This window comes from Sceloporus undulatus, chromosome 2 (genome assembly GCF_019175285.1).
Source record: "Sceloporus undulatus isolate JIND9_A2432 ecotype Alabama chromosome 2, SceUnd_v1.1, whole genome shotgun sequence".
Lineage (NCBI taxonomy): Eukaryota > Metazoa > Chordata > Lepidosauria > Squamata > Phrynosomatidae > Sceloporus > Sceloporus undulatus.
The window spans coordinates 57,602,729-57,627,706 of record NC_056523.1 but is presented as its reverse complement, the minus strand read 5'-3'; the positions used below and the strand labels follow the sequence as shown (position 1 = coordinate 57,627,706).

Sequence of the window (24,978 nt, the reverse complement as noted above, 5' to 3'; positions counted from 1 at the left end):
GGCGTGGTCATGGTATCTGGCTAGTGGAGACATGGCCTAGATTGCATCCAAGATCTTTTTAAGTCTCTGTGTATATACTCTTTAACTGAACAAAATGGAAGTGTTAGTGGAATGATACCAATATATTCAGGCTTCTAATGCAATGTTTGGGTTCAGAGCACTTTGGACACTTGCTGGCAAAAGTTGCAAATAAAAAACAAAAATGAACCTTTGTCACAGAAACATGCCTCATAAGTTTTAAGGTGGAACCATAGTCTATAAATGTACTCACATTGTAGTCAGCTTCAGGAAGCTTAACACCAGGGAATAAATCACTAGTGATACCCATGAAAAGAGGAATGTCATGTGATAAAAATTTTGGCTCATTTACATCTTTGATTGATCGAAGGAGCTGAATAAAAACAAGAAAACATCAGGAGAACACAAATTATGTTCTAATTTACATCATAAATTTTAATGTAAACAAATAAAGAATAAAAAGTTTGCACACTGCATCATGTGCTATATATATATATATATATATATATGCTAAATTATAACACAAAACCATTCCAAAGCTGTAATGGGACTGAAAATAAGAATTTGTATCTCAACAAAAGAAAACACTAGGGACAGGGAGGCATGTACACAAGATGTCTCAGTCCTCGTCCCTTCAAAACATACGCTGAAGCACCATTAGCTATGACTGTATACCTGCCACGCCCAACACAGTTTTCTACTGAGTACTCCAAGGCCATCATTGCAGTATCTCTGCATAACATACACAAATCCCAGCTCTTGTGTTGCTAACCCATTTTGAAGGTTCACTGCATGTGCTCAGTGCACTGAAATCCAATTCAAATGATAGATCTCCACCATCCACCTTCCAAAATTGTTTAGATTACTCACTCAATTTATTCAATTCTTAGTTGTTTTCCTGGGAGAACTAATGAATTTTATGTATCTTATTTGCTGGCAGACCAGTGCCCAACAATAACAATAAGGATGGCCAGCTCTTGTGCAATGGCAATGGTCAGTTGATGTAAGATGGTTTCTTAAAATTTTATAATACTTTTTAGTCTGTTAAAATTGTATAATGATTTAGTCTGTTAAAATTTTATAATGATTTTATTAATTTATAAGGAATATATATATATATATATATGTTCATCCTTTTAATATAATTTTACAAGTGAAATTTTAATTATTAACTATTGTATGTTGATTGTTGTTTGTTGATGTTCGATCAGTTGATCATAATAAAAATCTCCCTCTCACTCAGTTTATGTATTTGTCATTAAAACAAGAACAGGTAACATGTGCCCCCTGGGACTTCCCCCTTGTGTGCTTTGTTTATAAGTAGCACTGTCCTCCTGATTAACTCCAAGAAGTGTGATTCTCCTTAAAAACTAACGGCTGTTCCCCCCAGTCTGGCATCATCGTGCGTGGACACTGCAGGCCAACAGCCCCACGCCAGCATCAGCCAGTCCAAATTCCAATCCAGCAGTTCTGGACCAAGCCTGGCCCAAAAAGTCCTTAACGGAGTCTAAAAAGCCCAGCCATTTGCAGTGGTGTTTCCTGGAAACTCTGCCACAACAGGAAGCAAACCACATGGGCCCTGCACCTCTTTACCTGCCACCACCATTGCGTCCACTCTGAAGGCCTCCATCACAGTTTATGACATTGGAAGGGGGTGTCTGACCATGTCAGTGTAGCCAGGCAGGCCATGGTAGGGGCCTTCAGGTTGGATGCAATGGTGGCAGCAAGTAAGGGGTGTGCACTGTCAGCAAGCCTGTTATGTTAGATTTCATGTTGTGTTCCAGCATCATGAACTAGTAAATTAGGTCTTAGGTCTAGTAACTATCTTTTTTTCTTAGCAGACTTGCTAAGAGGTTCCACATTTCCTTTGACCAAAACCACATCAAGAGCTTGCACAAGGCATTCTCTTTATCGGAAAATTCTCTCATAATCCACTAATGTCATGTAACTGATGGCAGCATTCTATGGGTATAGTGTTATTACAGCTAGTACCATGCCCAGGCTTATGTGAAGAAACTCAAGCAGAGTTCAAACTGCCTACAGTATACAGTATAAAAATAGTGCACTGGTTTCTTTCACTGAGCACTCAGCTTTGGGAGGGATACATCTGGGGTAGTCAGGATGGAAGGGGACATCCAGCTAGTCATATCAGTCGAATCATCCTTGGTGACCAGTGAGATAATGAATGTTATAGTCAGACCAATCTTATGGTCATTGGGACAAAACTCCCATTAAAATCTTGTGCTTATGCCCAAGTAAGTGTATACTGTATTATAGCCTTTGATTTGTAAAATCATGAAATGTCAATGAACACACTAGAAATGAAATGAGACTAAAATGAAATGTAAACATACAGTTAAGTAAACTTTCAAATTTAACAAATAGAAAAAATACACCCAAGAGGATACAAACTAAGATACTAAAAAAACTGAGGCCTAGACACTCATGATTGCACCTAAGGTCAAGTTTCTAATTTATTATTATTAATTTTAACAATTTCTAGCCTATGCTTCATCTTGACAAATTTAATATAATTTGGCACTTACAAGTATATCTTCATTCTCTGATGGGAATTTCAGCTTTAGGTTACCAGCAGCTATTAGTACAGCTTTCACAGCACGCATACCATAGTCATAATGAAACTGAGATGAAAGCTGTTCTGAGCACAATCTGTAGGTCATCACTATTTTCACTGATAGTGGCTTAGCATTCAGAAATCCATAGGAGTAGAGAGAGATTTCAGCAATGAGGGCATAATTAGGAACCATCATGGCTACTGTTCGGAAAAGGACCTGAAAAACATATCAAAGAATGACAATTGTGTTTTGCTACTCTGCTAATAATTTATTTTTCTTCTTTAGAGGTTCCTGTATATATATGTAGGTTTGTATATACTTGATTTCAATCTTCAGTCACACATATGCACATGTATATTTCACCTTAACAGAAACAGACCTTTAATAAACTTTCATAAAACTGCTTTAGGGGCTGGCTCAGGCTGCATCTGCACTGCAGAAGTAAAGCAGTTTGACACCACTTTAACTATCATCACTCAATGCTATAAAATTCTGGGATTTGTAGCTTCGTGAGATATTTAGCCTTCTCTGTCAGATGCCAGAATAAACTAAGGCGGGTTACAGACCACCGAAAAGGGCGGTCTGCTGCCGCCGCCGGGTGCAACATCCGGGAACCGCAGCAGCCAAACGGCACAGTTCCTAGATGCTGCAAAGATGGAGCGCGATAATCGCGCTCCTTCCTGCGCCCCGGAAGAGATGCTGCAAGTGCCGAAGCGCGCACTCACGTCGTCATTTCCGGGGTGCGACGTGCGTCTGCAGTGCGTCCGCTATGTCAAGATGGCGGCGGCTGTGTGGAATGGCCGCCGCCATTTCGTACGGACTCAGTCCATAATAGGGTCAGGGGCGTCTGGAAGAGACGCCCCTTTCTAACCCTAGTATGGACTGAGTCCGTGCTAGGGTGCCCGTTTGTAACGGGCCTATAAATCCCAGGACTCCATAGCATTGAGCCATGGCAGTCAACATACTGTCAAACGGCATTATTTCTGATGCAGATACAGCCAGAGATAGGTGTATTTGTGATGTTTGCTAGCCAGCAAATACTTTATTACTGAAGAAAAAGTGCATTCAAATGCAAAGTAAAATTTTAAGAAATGAGCAGGTTGCCTAGCTGTAACTGTGGTTCTTCAAATAGTTATCTGTGAATTCACACATTTGGGTCTTGGAGCTTATTCAGTAGCTCTCTAGGATGATGGGAGGCCAGGAGGAACACGCCTTTTGACCCATGTGGGCCCCATTTCCACTGGGCATATAAAGCGACATATATTGCTGCGAGTCTGGATCGGATCAAGTTTCCGAGTCGTATTTGAATCAGGTCCATCGTTCTCATTACAAAAGGGAGCAAACGGACTCGGTTTTTCTTGACCCATGTTCTCGTTCCCATTGATATTTCTCCATTGTATTTTGACGCGGGTTTTTTTGTTCCCCGTTCCCATTGCCTGTCTGGAACTGTTTTTTTAAAGCTGTCAATCAAGTGCTTAGGCGATTAGACGTCACAGTGACGTCTAATCCCCCCTACTTCTCCTTATCTCCCCCTTCTTCTTCAAACCACTCCAATATGCAGCAGCCAGCCACCCCTTTTCTGTCTCAAAAAAGGAAACAAGGCTGGATGCAGGAGCCACATTCAGGGTTTTGGGGTTTTTTCCTTTCTCTCTTTTTCCTTTCTGCTCACAAAAAGTTTTCTCCAACCTCCCTTCCTCCATATCCCTTCTCCTCTTTCTTTTCTCCCTCTCCAAAAACCCAGCTTAGCATTCTTTTTTTAAAAAAAGTTGTACACACTCGAATATTTGTTGTAGTTATTATTATTTGCAAAGAGAGGGAGAGAATGATGGCTCTGTGGGGAATTTGAAGAGAAAAAAAGTTGGGGGGGTTGGATAGGTACATAAAGAGAGAGGGAGTTGGATTTCTTAGCGTTCCTCCCTTTAATTTTTTTGGGGGGTGCTTAGGCAGCCTAAGGCCCTTTTATTACAATTGGGAGCCCCGGGGTTTTCCAAGGTGGAAAGAGGAAAGAGGTGCCCACTTGCAACCCAATGGGGCTCCTCGCAAGCAAGAGCTTCAGGTCCAGCATTCCTGTCTCAAGAGGATTTGGGGGAAGGCATTTCCTTCCCAGTAAGCCCCCACAAAGCTGAGGAGAGCCTGAGTAAAGAGGCTCCTGGCCTCCATAGGTCTTCTCCTGAGCAGGGGGACCCTTCTTCTTCAAACCACCTCAATATGCAGCAGCCAGCCACCCCTTTTCTGTCTCAAAAAAGCAAACAAGACTGGATGCAGGAGTCAAATTCAGTTTTTTTTTCTCTGTCTTTTTTTCCTTTCTGCTCACAAAAAGTTTTCGCCAGCCTCGCTTTCTCCATATCCCTTCTCTTCTTTCCTTACTTTCCCCCTCCCTCTCCAAAAAACCCAGTTTAACTTTCTTCTTTTCTTTTTTTAAAGTTTTACACACCACCGGAAAAAGGCTACACGAACAAGGGAAAATGGCACTGGGAATGTCAGGAAAGAACAAAGCTGGTGCCATCCCCGGGACAGCCCCTTGAACACTGCTCCTCCCTCAATTCGGACACCCTTGTCGTTCCCATTAATTTGTCGCATATACAACATGGCAGCTGCAAAAAAAAACCTCTGGAAAAGTGGTGTCAGGATAATCTGGGTTATCCACAGCTGATTCGGGTTGTAGCTAGGGAAATCGATCAAAGTTGGATTGAACGTGGATTCAAATGGGAACGATGTCCCTATAATCTAATTCTTGATTCAATTTATAGCCCAGTGGGAATGGATCTGAAGACCCTGAAAACTGAGGTTTCTCTCAGAGTTTTGCCCTAGAAAGACAGACAGGGTAGGAAAGCCCTTCCGAGACTATAATCTCTACCATTCTCAGAAAATTCAATCTATTCTCACTGCTACTAGTTTGTTTTGTTAATTTATTCAGGATAATTTCATTTTCAATGAAACATATTTATTGTTGTTAACTGCCCTTGAGTCAATTCATATTTATGCACCTTTTACAAACAGTTATCTTATATGATTATTTATTTTGCTGTTTTACCTTGAGATTGTCTGGCAATTCAGAGCGACCTGCATAACCTGGATTCATGGTAATTGCAACAAAACAGTTGGGATTAAGTTTCAGTTCTGTGCCTTCAAAATTAAATATTTCCAGCCTCATCTGTATAGCTCTCTGTATGCAAAGGATCTGTTGAGCCACCACAGATAGCACTTCCAGTTCAATGCGATTGAATTCATCAAAGCAGGCCCAAGCTCCAGAAGAAGCCAAACCTTTGAAAAACTAAGATCCAAATGGTGAACCATTTACCAGAGAACTCTATGATCTTTCAAGGATTTAAAAGAAAGCATATCACCCACTACATTAAGAGAACCATAAATTAACCTAGCTGCATTAAGGTAAAGAAAATGTCTGTATTAGGAGATGAGATATAATTGGGAAAACTCTGTAAAACCTATTGTTTAGTCTTTTAAAAGCAACACGTGAAATTAAAAGAATTAAATAATTACGCAGAGCAACAAACATATTTCCCCTTTCTATGCCAGTAGTCCTGATTCAACATTGGTAGCTTACCAGGTGCACAAATATCTGAAATGTGTGGTGAAATTTACAGAGGACAAGTCAGTTCTCTACTTTTTCCTAAGTCCTAGCTTCTAAATGGCAGCAATTTATTCAGGGCTCCTAGAAAATTATGCAGTTCAGATTTGGTCTAGCTGCTATTTATCTACATATTCAAGAAGCCCTTAAGCATAAAACCAGATAGCTCTTAAGGATTTCATGAATATGCAAACACAAACTCTTACACACACACACACAAAAAAAATCAATTGCATACCAGCATTTTAAAACTGGTTCAAACACTGCTTTGATCATACAGAAGCATGTTACACATATTGGGAGCTATTTAACAGATAGCCACAAGAATCAAGTGTACTTATGAAAGCACCATTAGTTATGCTTCTGGGGGTTAGTTTTTCCATAGCACAATGTGAACTGCATTTTTAAAGCCCTGAAAAAACACTGTGACCACATTAGTGGTAGATCTAATTTGTCTACCACTCAGGTAAGATTTACAGAGCTTTGAATAGCACAATGTATTACCCACACAGCATGATCCCATATGTGCTTACTCAGAACTCAATCAGAGAGTGTAAAAGGAGCGACCATGGGCAGCTCCTGCCCCGACTGCTGCAGGACTATGGTGGCCCCACATGCCCGGCCCTGATCTGGGCTGCTTCTGTGGTCCTAGACCAGGCTCTTGAAAAGGAGTGGGTTTTTTCCACTCCTTTTTGGCCCAGCCCTTCTGGATTGGGGCCGGGTTTGGCACAGCTTCCAGCCACATTTGGGGCATGCATCATGTAAACGCCACACTCCCAACACAGACCGACAGAGGCTCTTTTGGCCCATCTGTTTGAGGCCTTAGACTCCAAAGCAATTGTGCACGAGGACCATAGCCTAAATATCTAAGTGCATAACACTATAGAAATAATCTCAACAGATCAATGAAATTATGGTATGTGAAATTAACAATATGGTATGTGAAATTAACAAAATTTTGTATACCACTATTCTCTCTTGTTAAAACTGGGAATCTTTAAAAATATGAAAAACAATGAAACCTTTCTAAATAGTAAACAAAACTATTAGAATTAGCTTCAGTTTACCTTTCCCATAGCTAGGTAATCAAGGCCATCAGAACAGTTGAAGACAACACATTGGACAGCAAGAGCTTTAGCCAAATCCTTGGTCGTCTCTGTTTTACCTGTCCCAGCTGGGCCCTCTGGAGCACCCCCAAGGTTTAAATAAAATGCTCCAATCTAAAAATAAAAATAGTTAAGAAAAATATTACAAAAGTTTAAACTATCACTTGTTTGGATACTATCAAAATTACATCAAGTTGTAACTGATAGAGTGAAAATACAGGAGAAAGTATGAATTGCTCTCGTTTTCTTGCACATTCTCACCTTTCATCAAATCCTTCTTCCCATATTCTCAAACTTCCTGTCTCCCCGCCCCTTCTCTTTCTCTTTAATCTACTGGTATATACACGTCCTACCATGAGATGCATTTATCCCAGGGCTTGGCACAGCATGGCCTGCAGACTCAGTGCAGCCTCCCAAGCCAGTTTTTAGATCCTTGCTTTGTTGATCTCCCCATCTCCCCCTTGGCCAAAAATATTTTTGCGCATGAGAAAAGTGATCTTTTTCTGCTCCTTTAGGCTTTCAGTAGCACTGTTGTTTAGTTAAGGTGCTGTGGAAGGTCTCACAAACAAAACAAAATCAGAAGCAGAATTGTAGAAACCAGAAGTACTGTAACTGTTGACATTTTGTGGTCAGGCATAGACGGGCAAATCTTGGGTATAGAAAATTGTTTTCCAGATTCTCCAAGGCTGTTCACTCTGATTCAACCATCTTTCCATTGCGATGCTTCGAACAATCAGAAAAATTACCATTGCACAAAGCAATTTTTGGAAAGCAAAATAACAAAATTATCCATTGGCATGTTTCAAACAGCCAAAAAAATTATCACTACACAAAGCAATTTTTTCAAAGCAAATAAAAGTAATTACCATATATACTCAACTATAAGTTGAGAAATTTATGCCCCATTATGGGTCAACTTATATATGGGGCAATAAATTAATACTGCTTATAGAGTTCCTAAAAGAAGTGCCCAGCCTTCCTTCATAGCCAGGGATCTTTAAACAGGTTCCTATTTGAGTTCCCGCTTGCTTTCCTCTCTCTCTCTCTCTGTGTTATCCCTCAGCCTTTCTTCTTAGCCAGAGCTAACAAACAGCTGCTGAGACAAAGGAGAGATAAAGAGAGAGAGTATGCCCGGGCTTGTACCCCGTTTTGCAAGTCATGAACCTTGGAAATGCTGGTGGTAAAGGAAGAGGGAAAGAGAGATAGAGGTTTCTACCCCATTCTGCAAGCCATGAGCCTCGGAAATCCTGGTGGTAAAGGGAGGGGGAGAGAGAGAGAGAGTATGTGTGTGTGTGCCAAGGTTTGTTTCCCCATTTTCCATGCCAAGACTGTGACCTTTCGGAAAGGTCCAGAGAGGAGATGTACGGAGGGAAGTGGTGCTTTGTTTCCCCCTTTAGATCTTTTGTAACATGCCCCAGTGTTTGACCCTCGACTTATCCATGGGTCATATCAAAATCCATGATTTTGGCCCAAAAAACTGCCCTCAACTTATACATGAGGTCAACTTATACACGAGTATATACGGTATGTTTGTTTCGAAATCCACTTTTCTATTTCTTTTCTTTGTTCATATACCAAACCCCCTCATATTCTATTTTTATTTTCATAATCCTGATGAATAGCCTACAAGACATCACATGTTGAATCAGTAATAAATTGGAAAATGACCATCCCATTTCACTGGTAAGTGATCCCCAGTCTAGAACAAAAACATCTATATTTGCTCTTTTTCAACATCCTATCTGTGATTAATCAAAACCAATCTTGAAATTTGAATTTACATGCCTCTGAAGACTGTGCCCTCAATCAAGAAATAATTAGTCATGCTTAAATCCCACGTAAATTAATAGACCTGTTATTGGGGACTGTGTTTAATGCAAAAATTAAACCTCAGTAAAATGAAAATATCTCAAAGTTACTATCAGAAATGCAAGAGGCAAATATGCCTTTCTTGTAGTTATCTGAATTCCTTATCATTCTTATTGAAAGTTCAGTTTTAAAAAGCATACCAGAGTACGGTAGCATCTGTCTGTAAGAGGTGTTATGACAAGTCGAGGAGAGTTGCCAAGATACTCATAAGCATATTTTACATTGCAATTGATGATGCGCACTCGGACATTCTCATGCTCCCAATAATACCGCAACTGAGCAAGCCACTGAAAATCTGTTTCACGCAACACACCTAGTAATAATATAAACATGGAAAATGTCTTAGGTTACTGTCCTCAACACAAACAGAGAATCAAGAAATAGAGAAATAGGAAGGGGATATTTAATTTTTAGAAAATATATTTTCCTACTCCAGTTTTCCTTTACCTTATAGTCATGAATACATGTGTTGTTTTTGTGTGCGCCTTCAAGTCATTTCTGACTTATGGCAACCCTAAAGCAAACTTATCACAGGGTTTTCTTGGCAATTATTTGTTCAGAGGGGGTTTGCCATTGCCTTCCTCTGAGTGGGTTACCATGGCTGAATGGGGATTTGAACCCTAGTTTCCAGAGTTATTTTCCAAGGAGATTATCAGATGGGAAAATCAGGGAAGAAAAAGACATACTCCCAGCAAAGTTGCCCCATTGTGCTGACGATTTGTAGACAACATCATGCTTATTCAGGACTTAACCCATGAAGATCCAGGAATGCTCTAGCAACAACCATTCTCGGGACATTCCCATGAATGGTTTGTTGCTGGAGCATTCCTGGGTCTTCATGGGTTAAGCCCTGGATAAGTGCAACATGTCTGAAAATCTTCAGTGCAACTTTGCTGGGAGTATGCCTTTTCCCCCATCTGATAATCTCCCAACTCTCAAACCACTAGACCACTGCAAAGAACAAAAATATTATTTTAACAATGAGAGAATAAGTTTTAAAAGTAGTCATTCTTATTTATTTTATGACAGTGAAGAAAAACGACTAATTACAGTACATACCACTTTCAATCATTTCCATGACAACATCCCGGGCGTGCACATCAATAGTGACCAGTGCGCCCAGTGTAGTTCTTGTTTGTTTAGACAATTTCCCTCTTACCAGCTCTACAATATCATTTAACTGGTGCTGAAGAGTATTGTAATAATTCTGTAAGCCCTGCAAAATGAAAACAGATTCTGAAAATATTTATTGTGCTATTAAACACATCTTGCCAGAGAATTATTAGTAGCCTATCTGACTATATCTGTACTGTAATAATAATGCAGTTTAATAATAATAACAACAACAACAACAACAACAACAACAATAATAATAATAATAATAATAATAATAATAAATTTTATTTATATACCGCCCTGTGGTGAACCAATTTATTGTGTCCAATTCTGGGCACCACAATTCAAAAAGGACATTGAGAAACTGGAGTGTGTCCAAAGGAGGGCGACTAAAATGGTGAAAGGTTTGGAAACCTTGCCCTATGAGGAGCGACTCAGAGAGCTGGGGATGTTTAGCCTGGAGAAGAGAAGATTAAGAGGTGATATGATAGCCCTGTTTAAATATGTGAAAGGATGTCATATTGAGGAGGGAGCAAGCTTGTTTTCTGCTGCTCCAGAGAACAGGACCCGGAACAATGGATGCAAGCTACAGGAAAAGAGATTCCACCTGAACATTAGGAGGAACTTCCTGACAGTAAGGGCTGTTCGACAGTGGAACACACTCCCTCGGAGTGTAGTGGAGTCTTCTTCCTTGGAGGTCTTTAAACAGAGGCTGGATGGCCATCTGTTGGGGATGCTTTGATTTGGATTTCCTGCATGGCAGGGAGTTGGACTGGATGGCCCTTGCGGTCTCTTCCAACTCTATGATTCTATGATTCTATGAATCCGGGCGGTTTACAACATTAAAATAACATACAGCATAAAAATAATATATTTCCTTCCCCCTTAAAAAGTTATTAAACTGCATATCTAAATTTAAAACCACAATAACTAGTTAAAACAACAATAAATTAAACAAAATAATACCAACCAATAAACCACTGCAACTTCAGTTCTAAAGAAAAGAAAAGGGGGCTTTGGAGACATTACTGAGGAGGGGGGAGATCCTAAGATCCTGAGGCTGGGATATTTTAGTCTGGGAAGGCCTGCCTGAAGAGATCCATCTTGACAGCCTTTTTGAAGCTGTCCAAAGATGTTAATTGACAGATCTCGTCTGGCAGGTCATTCCAGAGCCTGGGGGTGACAGCAGAAAAAGCCCTCCGGGAGGTCGCCGCAAGCCTCGATTTTTGAGGCTGCAACAAGTTTGATACTGCTTTAACTGCCATGGCTCAACGCTATGGGATTCTGGGATTTTTAATTTTGTGAAATATTTAGCCTTCTTTGTCAAAGAGCTCTGGCACCACAGAAAACTACAAATCCTAGGATTCCATAGGATGAAGCCATGGTAGTTAAAGTGGTGTCAAACTACATTATTTCTGCAGTGCAGATGCAGTCCCTGTTTTATGATCCTGCAGTTCATTTGTTCATCAGCTTCATTGTGTTTGATCTACTCACCAACTTCATTTTGTTAATTTGTCAAGCATTATGTATTGCAAGAATTACACACACACACATAAGCACAAAAGCACAACATGATTACAAACATCTCTCTTGTATGTTTTGTTTCCAGATCATAATCAGTAGATGAAATTCATGCACACATTAAGATTTGACCTTGCTTCCAACATATCATACATTCTTAATTCAAGGAATGAGTTTTAACAACATAAACATTCTAAAAACATCTAATAACTTAATGTAAGCAAAATAGAATATGCAACATTAAAAGAAAATATGAAAACAATGTGGCATAATACCTCTGAGCCACTGACTATGGCTTCATGTACTTCACTTGTCCAGAACATTTGTGAGACACAGAGAACTACTTGACCAGGCCATTCTCTCACCCAATCTTTTCTTTGTCTATCTGGATATGCCTAAGAAAATTAATGACATTGCCTATGAACATAATTACTAACACCTGATGACATTGCAAAATAATTTATAGAACGTATATTGCTTTGTGATAAAAGGGTGGTATAAAATGTCATATGAGCAGACATCTATCTGCCTTAAGCAATGGAACATTCTCTCCTTCCCCTTTGCCCCTTTCAAAGCTGTTCCAGACAATCCTCCAGCAGCTAGTCTAGCCAAACATCCAGAGATTTTGAGTGTGTATGGAGAGGATTGGAGTTGAATTGGAAAATGGGTAACAACAAGTAGCTTTGCAGGAGGAAAACATCCTTCCCCATTTAGCGGGCGGAAATTTTTCTGTCAGTGGGAGGAGCTAATTGGATATAACTCTTAACTTTCAGAATTCCAGGAGACATCTATGCTTGTATGATTAAATTCTAACGGTTTCTCTATTTGGTCATAAATCAGGATACAGTTTATGTTCTTGAAGTATCCCAAACAGAGTCCTGTTGCAAGGATTCAACCTACCCAAAGTTAAGTATCCAATATTGGCCATCTAGAGTCATTTCAGAAGCTCACAAACAGTGACTAAAGGCAATGGTTCTCTCTACTGTTTATCCTAGGCCCTATGCCCTTGCTAATCAAAGGCATTCTGGCTGAGTTTAGATGTAAGTCTATGGTCAGCCAAAGGCACTTTGCTGTCTGAGGCAAAGGACAAAAATGGCATCCTAGCTACTCCACATGGAAAAAAACAACCAGAGTAGCAGATAAATTATATTTCAAATCTATTTCAACACTGGTGATAAGACATATCTGTTCCACCATATCTAAGAGAAGCAGGGTAGCTTAGGGACACACAGTAAGACATATGACACACACACAATTTTTCATACAACACCATGTCATTCTTCTCAATCCCAAAGCAACTTCCTCCTGAGGCAGCTATCTCACTCTGCCTAATGACAGGGACAGTTCTTCATAACATTAAACAATAGTTACAAGAACAAGTCTAAAGGAGGCTCAGGCTCAGCAACTCATTTGTTCCTTCTGTTGTGTAGCCACAAAATAGAAATGAAAAACTATCATTTATGTTTTAAATTAATCCTAGTTTTGTGTGTTCATCATCCCTAAATCTTGGTTAATCCTAACAGTGGCCACTGAAAACAAGTCAGCTTCATTCAATTTGAAGCTGGTTTTATTTCCACTAACCTCAGTTAGAATTAACCACAGTTTATTTATGCTGGTGTATCCTTTGGTAGAGACTATATCATGGAGTCCGAAGAACCTACAGGATCCTCTGACTCCAGCTGTATTACAGGCACGCCTGACATCTCTGGAAAGATTACACAAAACCTGGAAGGAACTTTCAGAGGATATGAAGTGGCTCTCAATTTATGCCATGCCTTCTCCCTTGCCTGCTGGTTAAAGGCAAGACACAACTAAACAGTGGATGTCACCTGTCAAAGGAGAGAGCTTCTCCTTTACCCTCTCTCTGTTACTGAGGAAGCTTTGCCAGTCAGCTTTCGGCAGTTTCCTTATTCTTGCTGCAAGAAACTCGGAGCATTTCAGCAAGATACATATCCATTTAATGAAAACATACCAGTCTTGATCTTGTAATGACATCATGTATACTCTTCAGCATTATGTCTTCTACTTGTATTAGCCACTTCTCTACAGCCCCTCGAGCTTCAGAAGTTGAAATCGTAGAAATAAGTTCCACACGTTCCCCCTCTGTACTGTACATTGACTTAATGTCCAGGTTAGAAAGAAATTCCAGCTTAGCAATGCCCTCAAAACACTTTTTCAAGTGAGGCTGGACTCTAAGAGGGTCTTTAGTCTCTGAAAGGATCTCTAACATTTCATCATTAGACAAGAAGAAAAATCTGAAATACATTTTTTTAGAAAAGGTAAATGCTCTAAGTTAGTATGGTTTTGTTTTTCCACTTGTACCCAACATATCAAGGTGGCATAAACTTTCCTTATTCTAGTTTAATCAAGAGCAACACAAAGCATACCGGGGAAAGAACAGCCGCTTCTTTTCAAGATAGGCATTCAGACCTTTCATAATTTTGTCCAAAAGTTCATTACAGTTCTGAAGCTTTTCCAACAAGCCTGTCAATGAAGTAGCAGCAAGAACCTACAAAACAGTAAGAAAACCTACAGTAAGAAACAGTTAAGGCTCAGTAAGTACACCAACAGAGGTGTCCCTTCAGACATTCAAATACACTGTTTATACAGTTGCGGTGCTTGGGGAGGAGGGGAAGAGGGCTGAAAAGAGAGCAGACAGCACTCCCATCTTCCAATCTCTCCTTCCCCATTTCACCCATTCCTTCCTAAACAATGCCACTGTTTCTCTTTTTTCCCCTTTCCTCACCCCACCACTCCACCCTCCCTCTCTTTGTTTTTTCTTTTGCCCTTCCTGGGGCTGCACCTGGTAAAGCAGCTGCACATCATCAACAAAAAATACCATCACCATGCTTGTTGGACATGGTATTTGTCTAATATTTTAAACTAACTTCAGAGTAAAGTCACTCCTCCGTCATGAAGTCTGTGTCCCTTGCCTGTTCATGGGTGGCAAATAGAGGGGGGGGAATGAGGCATGCTCCCATGGGTGCCCGCGGAAGCATGCTGCCATTCAAGCCACTGGGGCTTGAATATAGGCGGATTTCCATTTTTTGGGATGTGTGTGTGTGTGTGTGGAACAGATCCCCCGCAAAAACAAAGGGGTGACTATACATTTTCTGAATTTTGAAACATGACTAGGAATAACAAAGAATGATAATGCTGTGGCAGATGTCTCTCTTATATCTTTCAGGATTGGCTTTGATGGGGGAATTGCTGTAGAAAAAGAGGAAACTTTAAAGTCTCCATGAACCATTTCAGGCACATGTGGTATGTTGCCTCATCTGCTGAATAGCTGCAAACTAATAATTACTATTTTACCTTGGGGTCTTTGGCACAGTATCTCATAATGTCTTTCCAGTATCTATCAACAGTCTGGAACTGACGTCCCTCCTCTGGCATCTGTTGCATAATGTCTTCAGAAGAAAAGATTGGTTCCAAGTAGAGCCACTGAGCTTGGACTTTCAACCACTCATCAATAGTCTCCTGAATTCTAACCAAGCGTTCTTCCCATTCCTTAAAATATACAATAAAGCTCTTAGAAAAAGACATTTGTATTTATGCAGATTAAAGGCAAAAAACAAATTCCAGCAAACACAGAACCAGAAATCACTCTATTCACTCCATGTCTGTGCCATTTTAGAGTAAGTGCTCCTCATCTAGAGTTCTCTTTACTTGTAATTGAAAGCAGGCAATTGCTCCTTCCATTCACAAGTCAGCTTTTGTCATGGTTAAAAATATATTAGTACTGTTATTAACCATTATCAATGCTTCCCAGAATATGCCAAACAACTTCAGATACAGTACATCGTATTTTAGCCACAGTGATATAAACTTCATACAATTGTGACAAATGTTATTTAAAATGTTGGGTGTTATGGCAAGCTATGAAGATCTATGGATTGATTAGATGGAATATGAAGGAATGAAATGAAGGAATAAAATTTTAAATAAATGAATTGCACAAAACAGAAGATTTAGTAGCTTCCTTTAGGATGGGTTAGGCAACTGCCAGGAGCTGAATAGCCACATTGGTCCCTTGCAAGACCCTGAAAGATGCCCACTGCTGTTATGCCTCTGTTGATTTTTTTAAGTTTAGACTTAAAGCATCTCTGCACCTAGTAAGTGTACGATTAAGTTTCTCTACATTTTGGGTTGGGCCTGGGCTGCTTTAAGCCCAGGAAAGGTTTTCATTTAACAAGAAAGCAAGGCAGACAGTGGGTCCATTACCAAAGGGGCAATGAATCCACCTGGATTTTATGGCTACTACTCCTGAAGCTGGTTCAGACCATGGGATTTGTTGGTTTTGAATTTCTGTCAGAAAGAAGGTCCACCAGCAGCTGGATGTCTAGAGCAGCCACAGGAGGAGCAAGAGTGGATTTGTTTCAGCCATGGTAACAGATGCACTGGCTACAGCAAGGACAAAAAACAGAACCCAGGTTCTGGTTTACTTGCTAAATACAGACCTCATCTGGGCCTAAAACAACCCAGGGGATCCAAAGTGGGCAAAATTGCCACCCACACTTTAGATGGTATTTAGTGTGTGTTAAGTTTTTTTTTTAAATGGAGGGTTTTGGGGAGGACCAGAGGGGCTGCCTGAGAGCCATACATTCCTCATCTCATCCCTGCTTTAGGATATTCAAATGCACCTATTTGGGGAGTTTACTGTAAATTAAATTAAATAGTTATCAGAGTCAATTAAAATATAAAACTATTTGAATGTCTTATTGCTATCTGACAAATTATGAGATAGATCATAATTATGCTGCTTTCTGAATCTCAACGTACATAAAATTCTAACAGCAAAGCAACAATACTGTAAGGCTGCAATATCCTATGTATGTTACCAAAAGGTATGTCCCACTGGGAACACTGATTTAATTTTCATTAAATATGTACATTTGAATACACTAAATTAAAGAGAAAATGACTTACAAAACAATGTTTATACATACCGTGATTTGTTTTTCAAATGGCTTGATAAAAGGTGATCCCTTCATAGTCTGTGTTTTTACAATCTGGTCATCAAGAATAGTCTGAATTTCATCAACTGCACACAGAATATTAACTCCAGTCTCACGATATAAGCTTATTTGGAAGGAAATTGACTCCCAGACCTCCATCATAGTGTGCATTGCTTTTTCTAATGAAAATTCCTGAAGCACAGTAGGGAGGGATTATTGTCTCACTAGAGTCATACAGATTCTGTGGGCCTATATAGAACAGTTAGTGTTTGTTCTTACCTTGCTTGCTCCCATACTTATGGTTTCAAATTGCTCCAAATATGGGGTAAGGTTCTGCTTTAAAACTTTTCTTAAGGTACTTCCAGAATCTGGTGTTAAATCATAACCAACAATTTCTGACATCTGTTTCCAATGACGAGTCCTTATTCCTGGGTTACAGAGGATACTAACTAATGGGATATTTTCCTAATTAGAAAAAAAATATAGCATGTTTCAAAAATGAAATTAACATAATCATAATTCATTCATGCACATACTATTCTTTGATATTGTCTAAAAATCTTCTAAGATGTCTTGTTATCTAGTACTATGAATGTGGCTGCGAATATTTCTAAGTTCAGATCAGACAAAATCTATTAAAAAGTGTCCATATGAAACCTTATTGTCTGAATATTTGTGGAACACACTCTCATATATTCACTGCTGCACATACAGATAAAAATGTAAATAATTTTCTATTACAGATATTTACATTATTATAAATTTAGATCCCTATAAATATCTACTTACTTTGAAATCTTTTATCTGCTCCATAACTGCAGAACACATTGAAATAGTTGGACTGTCCTTCTTTTCTTCTTCCACTCTCTCTTCTACAACTGCTCTGCGCATTGATTTTTTTCTTTCTATTTCAGCTTTCTTTAGCTTTTGTTGAAAGAACCTGAGTGTCTTATAAATATCTCGAAAAAATTCATCCACCTCAGTTTCCATCTTTTCCCCATTGAGGTCTAAAAAAGCACCATCCATCCAGCTAGAAAAAGAAAAGCTAAAATGAATAAAAAGCTAAAATAATTACAAATTTAAAACATATATTAAAATATATGTTTTAAAAGTATCTTTCTAAAATGGCTACAAATAAATCAAATACAAGAAACATGGCTCATTATGCTCTGATAGTTTTGAAAATACAGTCTTATTCTTCACCTGGGCCGCAGCTCAGGAGGACTCCCTGCCGCCAGAGCAGCGCTTTTCCTCGGGGGCGGGGCCGGTGAGAGCGGCCCCATAAAGCCGGCTCCCGGCCACCCCCAGAAGACGCCGCCCGCCCTCTTCACCTGGGCCGCGGGTCAGGAGGACTCCCTGCCGCCAGAGCAGCGCTTTTCCTCGGGGGCGGGGGCGGTGAGAGCGGCCCCATAAAGCCGGCTCCCGGCCACCCCCAGAAGACGCTGCTCGCCCTCTTCACCTGGGCCGCGGCTCAGGAGGACTCCCTGCCGCCAGAGCAGCGCTTTTCCTCGGGGGCGGGGCCGGTGAGAGCGGCCCCATAAAGCCAGCTCCCGGCCACCCCCAGAAGACGCCGCTCGCCCTCTTCACCTGGGCCGCGGCTCAGGAGGACTCCCTCGCCGTCGGAACACAGCTTTTTAAGGGCCGTTAGAGGACAGGGGAGACGTATCTGCCGGCTTTTTAGACGAAGAATGTTCACTGCGATTTCTCTTCGTCTTTACTGCTGTACTGTGGGGGGAGGGGGAGGACATGGGAATGGGAGATGTTTTGGCTGGGGAGGTAGGGGGTAGTCCATCTTATGTGAGCGGAGCTCCTATTGAGGTAGTGTGGGGCAGGGGGAGGTACGGCGGTAGGAGAAGGGACTTGCGTTACAGGGGAAGGAGAGATCGATGCTTAATACCTATCTCTCCCTCCTGTCCCTCTCCTAACCAAAGGGACCTGAGGGTCACCCCAACCATACCACAAACCCTGACTCTGCTCCTGTGCAATGCCAGGTCCATCAAGAACAAGTCCCACATTGTTCATGATCTCATTGAGGATAACAATTGTGACCTGGCTTGCATTACTGAGACCTGGCTTGGGCCTGGAGGGGAAGCTGTGTGGGCCCAGGCCCTACCTGCCGGGTACTCAGTGAAGGACCAGACCAGGTTAGGTGGGGGGGGGGGGGGGTGTTGCCTTGATCCATAAGAACACCTTGTCTCTTTCCAGGAACCATGTTCGTCAAACTTCCTACATCGAGTGTATTTACCTGACCCTGAAGGCCAGAGACAGTCTAGGGATTCTGTTGGTATACCGGCCACCTCATGCGCTAACAGACTCCCTTAACGAGCTGACACAGCTGGTCTCGGAGGTACTGTTGGAATCGCCCAGGCTACTAGTCCTGGGCGACTTCAACATTCCCCTCGCGGCTAGCTATGTTCCATCCGGTGCGGTTCGTGAATTCATGGATACCATGACTTCCATGGGCCTGTCTCAATTGGTCTCGGGTCCTACGCATTCTGCGGGAAATACGCTCGATATGGTCTTTTGTACGAGCATGGAAAATCCGTGGGCGGAAATAACTAATATTTCCCCCCTGTCATGGACGGATCACTTCCTGGTAGAGGCAAAGATCAAGGCTTCTACCCAGATCCCTCCCGGGGGTGGCGGACCTATTCGAATGGTCCACCCTCGAAGGCTGATGGAACCCAACAGGTTCCAGGAAGCCCTAGAGGGGCTTATGGTTGGAAATGACGGCGATTCTGTTGATGCCCTGACCGGTATCTGGGATACCGGTCTATCTAAGGCTATACACAGTATCGCTCCCAAGCGCCCTCTCAGGCCTGCTTCCAAACGAAAGCCCTGGTATACGGAAGACCTCCGGGCGAGGAAGCGGGTTCTGCGACGGCTAGAGCACCGCTGGCGGAAACACCAGCGCTTATCCGACAAGACTCTCCTAGACCACCTTTTGGAGGACTATGGAGAGGCGATACGTGCAGCTAAGAATTCGTTCTATGGTGCACGTGTCGCGTCCGCGGAGTCGCGTCCGGCAGAGTTGTTCAGGGTAGTGAGGGAGCTAACTCAGCTCCCTCCTGCCCCGAACCAGATCCTTGAACCTTCTAAGGCCTGCTGTGACCAGTTTAACAACTTCTTCGCGGATAAAATCTCTCGGATAAGCGAAGGTCTTGAGGCCAGCTTTAGAGCAGAACCTAGAGTAGAGGCATCCAGGGATTCCGTGAACTTGGTTATTCTGGATCAGTTTGAGTCTGTCAGTACCGAGGATGTGGACAAGATCCTTGGAAGCGTTAGGAAGACAACCTGCTCTCTCGATCCCTGTCCCTCATGGCTAGCGGCACAGGGGGGGCCGATTGTGACTTCATTGTTACATCGGATTATTAATACATCTTTGAGGGACGGGCAATTTCCAACTAGTTTGAAATTGGCCACAGTAAAACCTCTATTAAAAAAGCCCTCCCTCGACCCCCTGTTGCATAATAATTATCGGCCAATTTCGCTATTGCCATTTTTGGGGAAGGTGATCGAGCGGGCGGTTGCAATCCAGCTTCAATCGGTCTTGGATGAAACGGATTATCTAGACCCATTTCAAACCGGCTTTCGGGCGGGCTACGGGGTTGAGACTGCTATGGTCGCCTTGGTCGATGATCTCCGTCTGGGCATGGACAGGGGTAGCGTGTCCCTGTTAGTGCTCTTGGACATCTCAGCGGCTTTCGATACCATAGACCATGGTATCCTTCTGGAGCGCCTGGCGGAGGTGGGAATTGGGGGCACTGCGCTCCAGTGGTTCCGTTCCTACCTCTCCGGGAGGTTCCAGATGGTGCAGCTGGGAGACATGTGCTCCGATAAGAGGGCCCTTACATCTGGGGTCCCTCAAGGAGCCATTCTGTCTCCCATGCTCTTTAACATTTACATGAAACCGCTGGGAGAGATCATCCGGAGACATGGGGTGCGGGGTTATCAGTACGCTGATGACACCCAAATAGTCTTCTCTATGTCTCCGACTGATGCAGTGTCCGGGGTTGGCATCTCTCCTCTCGTGGCCTGTCTGGAGTCAGTAATGGGATGGATGAGGGACAACAGACTCAGCCTGAATCCAGAGAAGACGGAAGTACTTGTGATAGGTTCCCCCGGTTCAGGGTTGGCGGTGGTTCCACCTGTCCTGAACGGAATCACGCTTTCCGTGAAGGACTCGGTACGCAGTCTGGGGGTGCTCCTTGACTCGTCGCTTCACCTTACATCTCAGGTGGATGCGACGGTCAGGAGCACCTGTTATCAGCTTCGGCTGATACGCCAGCTGCGACCCTACCTTGACCGGAGGGACCTTGAAACTGTTGTACATGCCCTGGTAACCTCTCGCTTGGATTTCTGCAACGCGCTCTACATGGGGCAACCCTTGTACCATACCCGGAAGCTGCAACTTGTGCAGAATATGGCAGCCCGACTGGTTACTGGCACTGCCAGAGCCAGCCATATAACACCAATCCTTAAAGACCTACATTGGCTGCCTATTTGCTTCCGGGCGCAATACAAGGTGTTGGTTATTACCTATAAAGCCCTAAATGGCTTGGGCCCAGGGTACCTGGAGGACCGCCTCTCCCCGTACAATCCGCCCCGCACACTCAGATCATCAGGGCAGCAACTGCTAAGAGTTCCAGAGGGGAAATATATGTCTACTTCTAAGAGGGCCTTCTCCATCTTAGCCCCCAACCTCTGGAACTCACTGCCCTTTGAGCTCCGCTCAACCACCTCCCTAGCCCAATTTAAGAAGGGGCTAAAAACCTACTTATTTGAGCAGGCTTACCCCTGATCTCTACCCCAGAATGCTCCTCCCCCCCCCTTCTTCGGGATCGGCACTGTTTTGCCGGTATGAATTTTATGAACTGTATTTTATTGTTGTATCGTTTTTATCAATCTGCATTGTTTTTAACTAATCTGTATAGTTGTATGTTCTATATTTGTTGTGAACCGCCCTGATTTCAAGAAGGGCGGTATATAAATAAATTTTTTATTATTTATTATTATTATACACATAGTATTTATCAACTGAGAGTGCCAGCGTGGTGTAGTGGTTTGAGCACTGGACTATGATTCTGGAGATCAGAGTTTGATTCCACGCTTGAGCATAAAAATCCAGTTGGTGACCTTGGGAAAGTCACATTCTCTCAGCCTCAGAGGAAGGCAATGACAAAAAAAAACCCTCTGAAGTAACTTGACATGAAAACCCTATCATAGGCTCACCTTAACATCACCAAAAGTCAAAAAATGACTTGGAAGCACACAATAACAACAAATTTAACAACTAGAGCTCTTTGGCTAAGATTTTTTTTTTAAATTAACAAAATGACACACAAAGTCTTAAAAGTGTAATAGGACAGATGAGCTGTTCTTGGAGAACAAGCTGGAACTAAGATCTTATTTAAGAAGTATGACTTAGGCCTGAAGCAGATGGATGGCAAGGACTCTAGCCACTCAGGCCACGATCCAACCACAATCGAATGCTGGCAGGCTCCAAAGAAGGCTCTGCTAGGTGCTGAAACCATCCTACAATGATTGGTTCATGAATACAGAACTCAGATGACTGTTTTACACAGCAAAATGTAGCAGGTTCCTCATTAATATTTCTGATGGTGCTATTTGAGGGTGCACACCCACAAGGAGCAACAACACACTGTGCTGTTAACAGAAGAATAGAGCTGGCTCAGAAAGTTTGTTCCGAGATGAAAACAGAAGTTCCCTGATGAAAAGGAAAGGGCCCCTCCTTCATTCCACACAGAGTATTAAATTTTATTTCAATACTGGTGGTAGAATTGCACACCCTACCACACAATCACAATAAGACAGTTCAAGAGATCAGGACAGATCATATAGCTCTTTCTTCCAAGTGTCTCATGGCATGGCTGTTTCAATAAGGAATATGGAGGGGTACCTTGCCCCTCTTCTTCCTTTCAAAAATCTGCACATACATGCCCCCCCCCCATTTACACAGACATACAGGGAATGTCAAAATCTTCACATATTTTCTTTGTAATTATGTAGCAAAAACTGTCTGCAGTAGATGGGAGAGATGCAAACGCACTCTATACCATAGGCACTCTAGACCACACGATTCCAAAACTTCATAGCTAAGTACTATCTTTTTGTTACTTGTCACAATTTAAATAAATAAATTGTATACAAGAACTTGTATCTCAACATGTACTAAAATACAGCCTAAAATATAAATCATGGAAGAATAAAAAATAGCAGCCTCAGTTGATAAACAGGATTTAATGCTAAATACCTGAGAAGTGAAGAAAAGGTTTGACCTTTTTTTTTAACAAACAGGAGCATTCTAAACATTTCAAGCACTCTTTCATTTAAATAACTCTGTATTTCATTACCGTTTTTCAGTCCGCTGCCATTTCAGTATAAAAACAAAAAGTTTTTGATAGGGCTCAATGTTAACTTTTAAGGTTTCCAAATCTGGGTATTCCGTCACTTCCCAATTTAAAAGCTTCTCTTCTTTATTAATAAAAACAACAGCTTCATCAGCATCTTGTATGCGTTTCTGCAGTGTTCTCATGTCTGTTACATACTGAAAACAGATTTAATTTTCTTGAGAAAAACTTAGGCAACAATTATTCATGTATTAATCAATAAAACTAGAAATTAATACCTGTTAAAAATATAAGTATCAAATTAAAAATAAAGGCAAGGTGAGTGCTTTTTTTCGTGGTGTCAGCTACCAAGATATATGCTTTGTAAAACTCAATGAAGATCTTCTATAAGGTCTTGGCATCTAAATTTTGGAAACACTGAGTGTTTCTCACCAGCATCTTTCCAAGACGCATATTCTTTCTTGAAGGCTAGACCTCCCAACAAAAGACTAGTAATGAGTGCATTCATCAGGGGTTTATGAAGTCCTTCATAATTTGGGGAGTGTGTACAGTTGTGCAATGTTAACACATTTCCTAGCATATAAGGAGATCCCTACTCTGTCTTTACCAATTTACAAGAGGTTGGGTGGAAAGGGGACATAGCTGATGGAGACTTTGGACTTGGGAAACATCATTGGTCCCCACACTGTTATTACAGAAGAAATTAAGAAGGAAGGCTGTTGTTCAAGAATTTTTACTGCAGCGTAGAGGTCTAGTCACCAATACTTCAGAAAGAAGAGGAAGAAATTCATCAGTACAAGTTATTCCTTCACCTCATCCAAATCACTCTCCTCCCCTTCTTCTCTATCAAGCCAGTCACTTGTAGAGATGGGTAGGAGAGCTAATCTAGCTCATTATTCCCATCAGGAAGGCTAGAGCCCAAGGGCTCTAGGATTTGGGGCTGCAACTGTCTTCCTTGAAAAATGCTGTGAGAAGAAGATGCAGGATTCCTGTCCTGCAGATAACAAACGCTTTTAAAAAATCTTTCTGACTGAGAGGATCAATGCCCTGTGAAATCACTTTTTATGGCTTGTCCTGATGTTTTCTCATACTAGAGGCTTTTAGAAGAATTCATCAAATAAGCCAATATTAGAGAAAGGGGGTGGGAGGTTCAAGAGTCTGTTTTATTACTGGTAGGAAGCTAGATTGCTTGTATTTTCTCTACTCTCACTGATTTTAATTTGTAATAAAATCAAAACTGAAAACTAATTTGTCAGATGCAATCTGGCTTTTGGTGAATCTAAAAGGCACTGGGTAAGGAGGAAGAAGAAAGAATGAAGAAATCTTAGAATGTTGAAAGGGGAGGGGTGAATTATTTCCTTTACAAAAATGGGAGGGAAATGTCCTTTGCCAATTAGTATCCAATTAATTTAAACCAATTAATGTTTTTTGGTGTGATGTTTGGTCTGAATTTAAAATTATCATCCTCATCACCTCCAAATCCATCAGACTCCTGCTCCAGAGACCTTTGTTGTTCCTTCCTTGCCTGAGCCATATCTAAAGGTTCATTTAGTTGTCCCACTGAGCTGCCAGGCATAGGAGTTGTGAGATTTCCCAGCTTGTTAAAACCATCATGCGCCTACATTTTGAACAGAGGGAGTGTTGTGATGATGGAGAAATTCAGGGGTGCTGAGTTTGAAATTGCCAGGAAGACAGCTGTAGCAATTGCAAGAAAAATAGGTTTCATGGCTCCAAGTGGCTCCCAGAAGACAGTAAGAGCAGTGTACATGGTGAACTGGCACTGTTTGAACCTTCTCCAATTATGCACCTGCGGACGTGGAGAAGAATAAGGGGAAAGGCTGGCAGCAGGCATGG

The 24,978-nt window shown here is 41.7% G+C and overlaps 1 protein-coding gene across 1 annotated transcript in view; it reads right to left on the bottom strand.

Annotated features, from left to right (window-relative positions):
- Positions 1 to 24,978, bottom strand: part of DNAH12 (dynein axonemal heavy chain 12) — a 155,537-nt gene that overhangs the window by 94,844 nt on the left and 35,715 nt on the right. Inside the window, 14 exon segments of the mRNA XM_042451361.1 lie at positions 272 to 391; positions 2,565 to 2,810; positions 5,629 to 5,868; positions 7,251 to 7,403; positions 9,299 to 9,471; positions 10,218 to 10,374; positions 12,071 to 12,190; positions 13,768 to 14,050; positions 14,183 to 14,304; positions 15,111 to 15,305; positions 16,745 to 16,945; positions 17,033 to 17,218; positions 17,543 to 17,783; positions 23,128 to 23,321. Of these exon segments, the coding sequence (XP_042307295.1) occupies positions 272 to 391; positions 2,565 to 2,810; positions 5,629 to 5,868; positions 7,251 to 7,403; positions 9,299 to 9,471; positions 10,218 to 10,374; positions 12,071 to 12,190; positions 13,768 to 14,050; positions 14,183 to 14,304; positions 15,111 to 15,305; positions 16,745 to 16,945; positions 17,033 to 17,218; positions 17,543 to 17,783; positions 23,128 to 23,321 (2,631 nt within the window).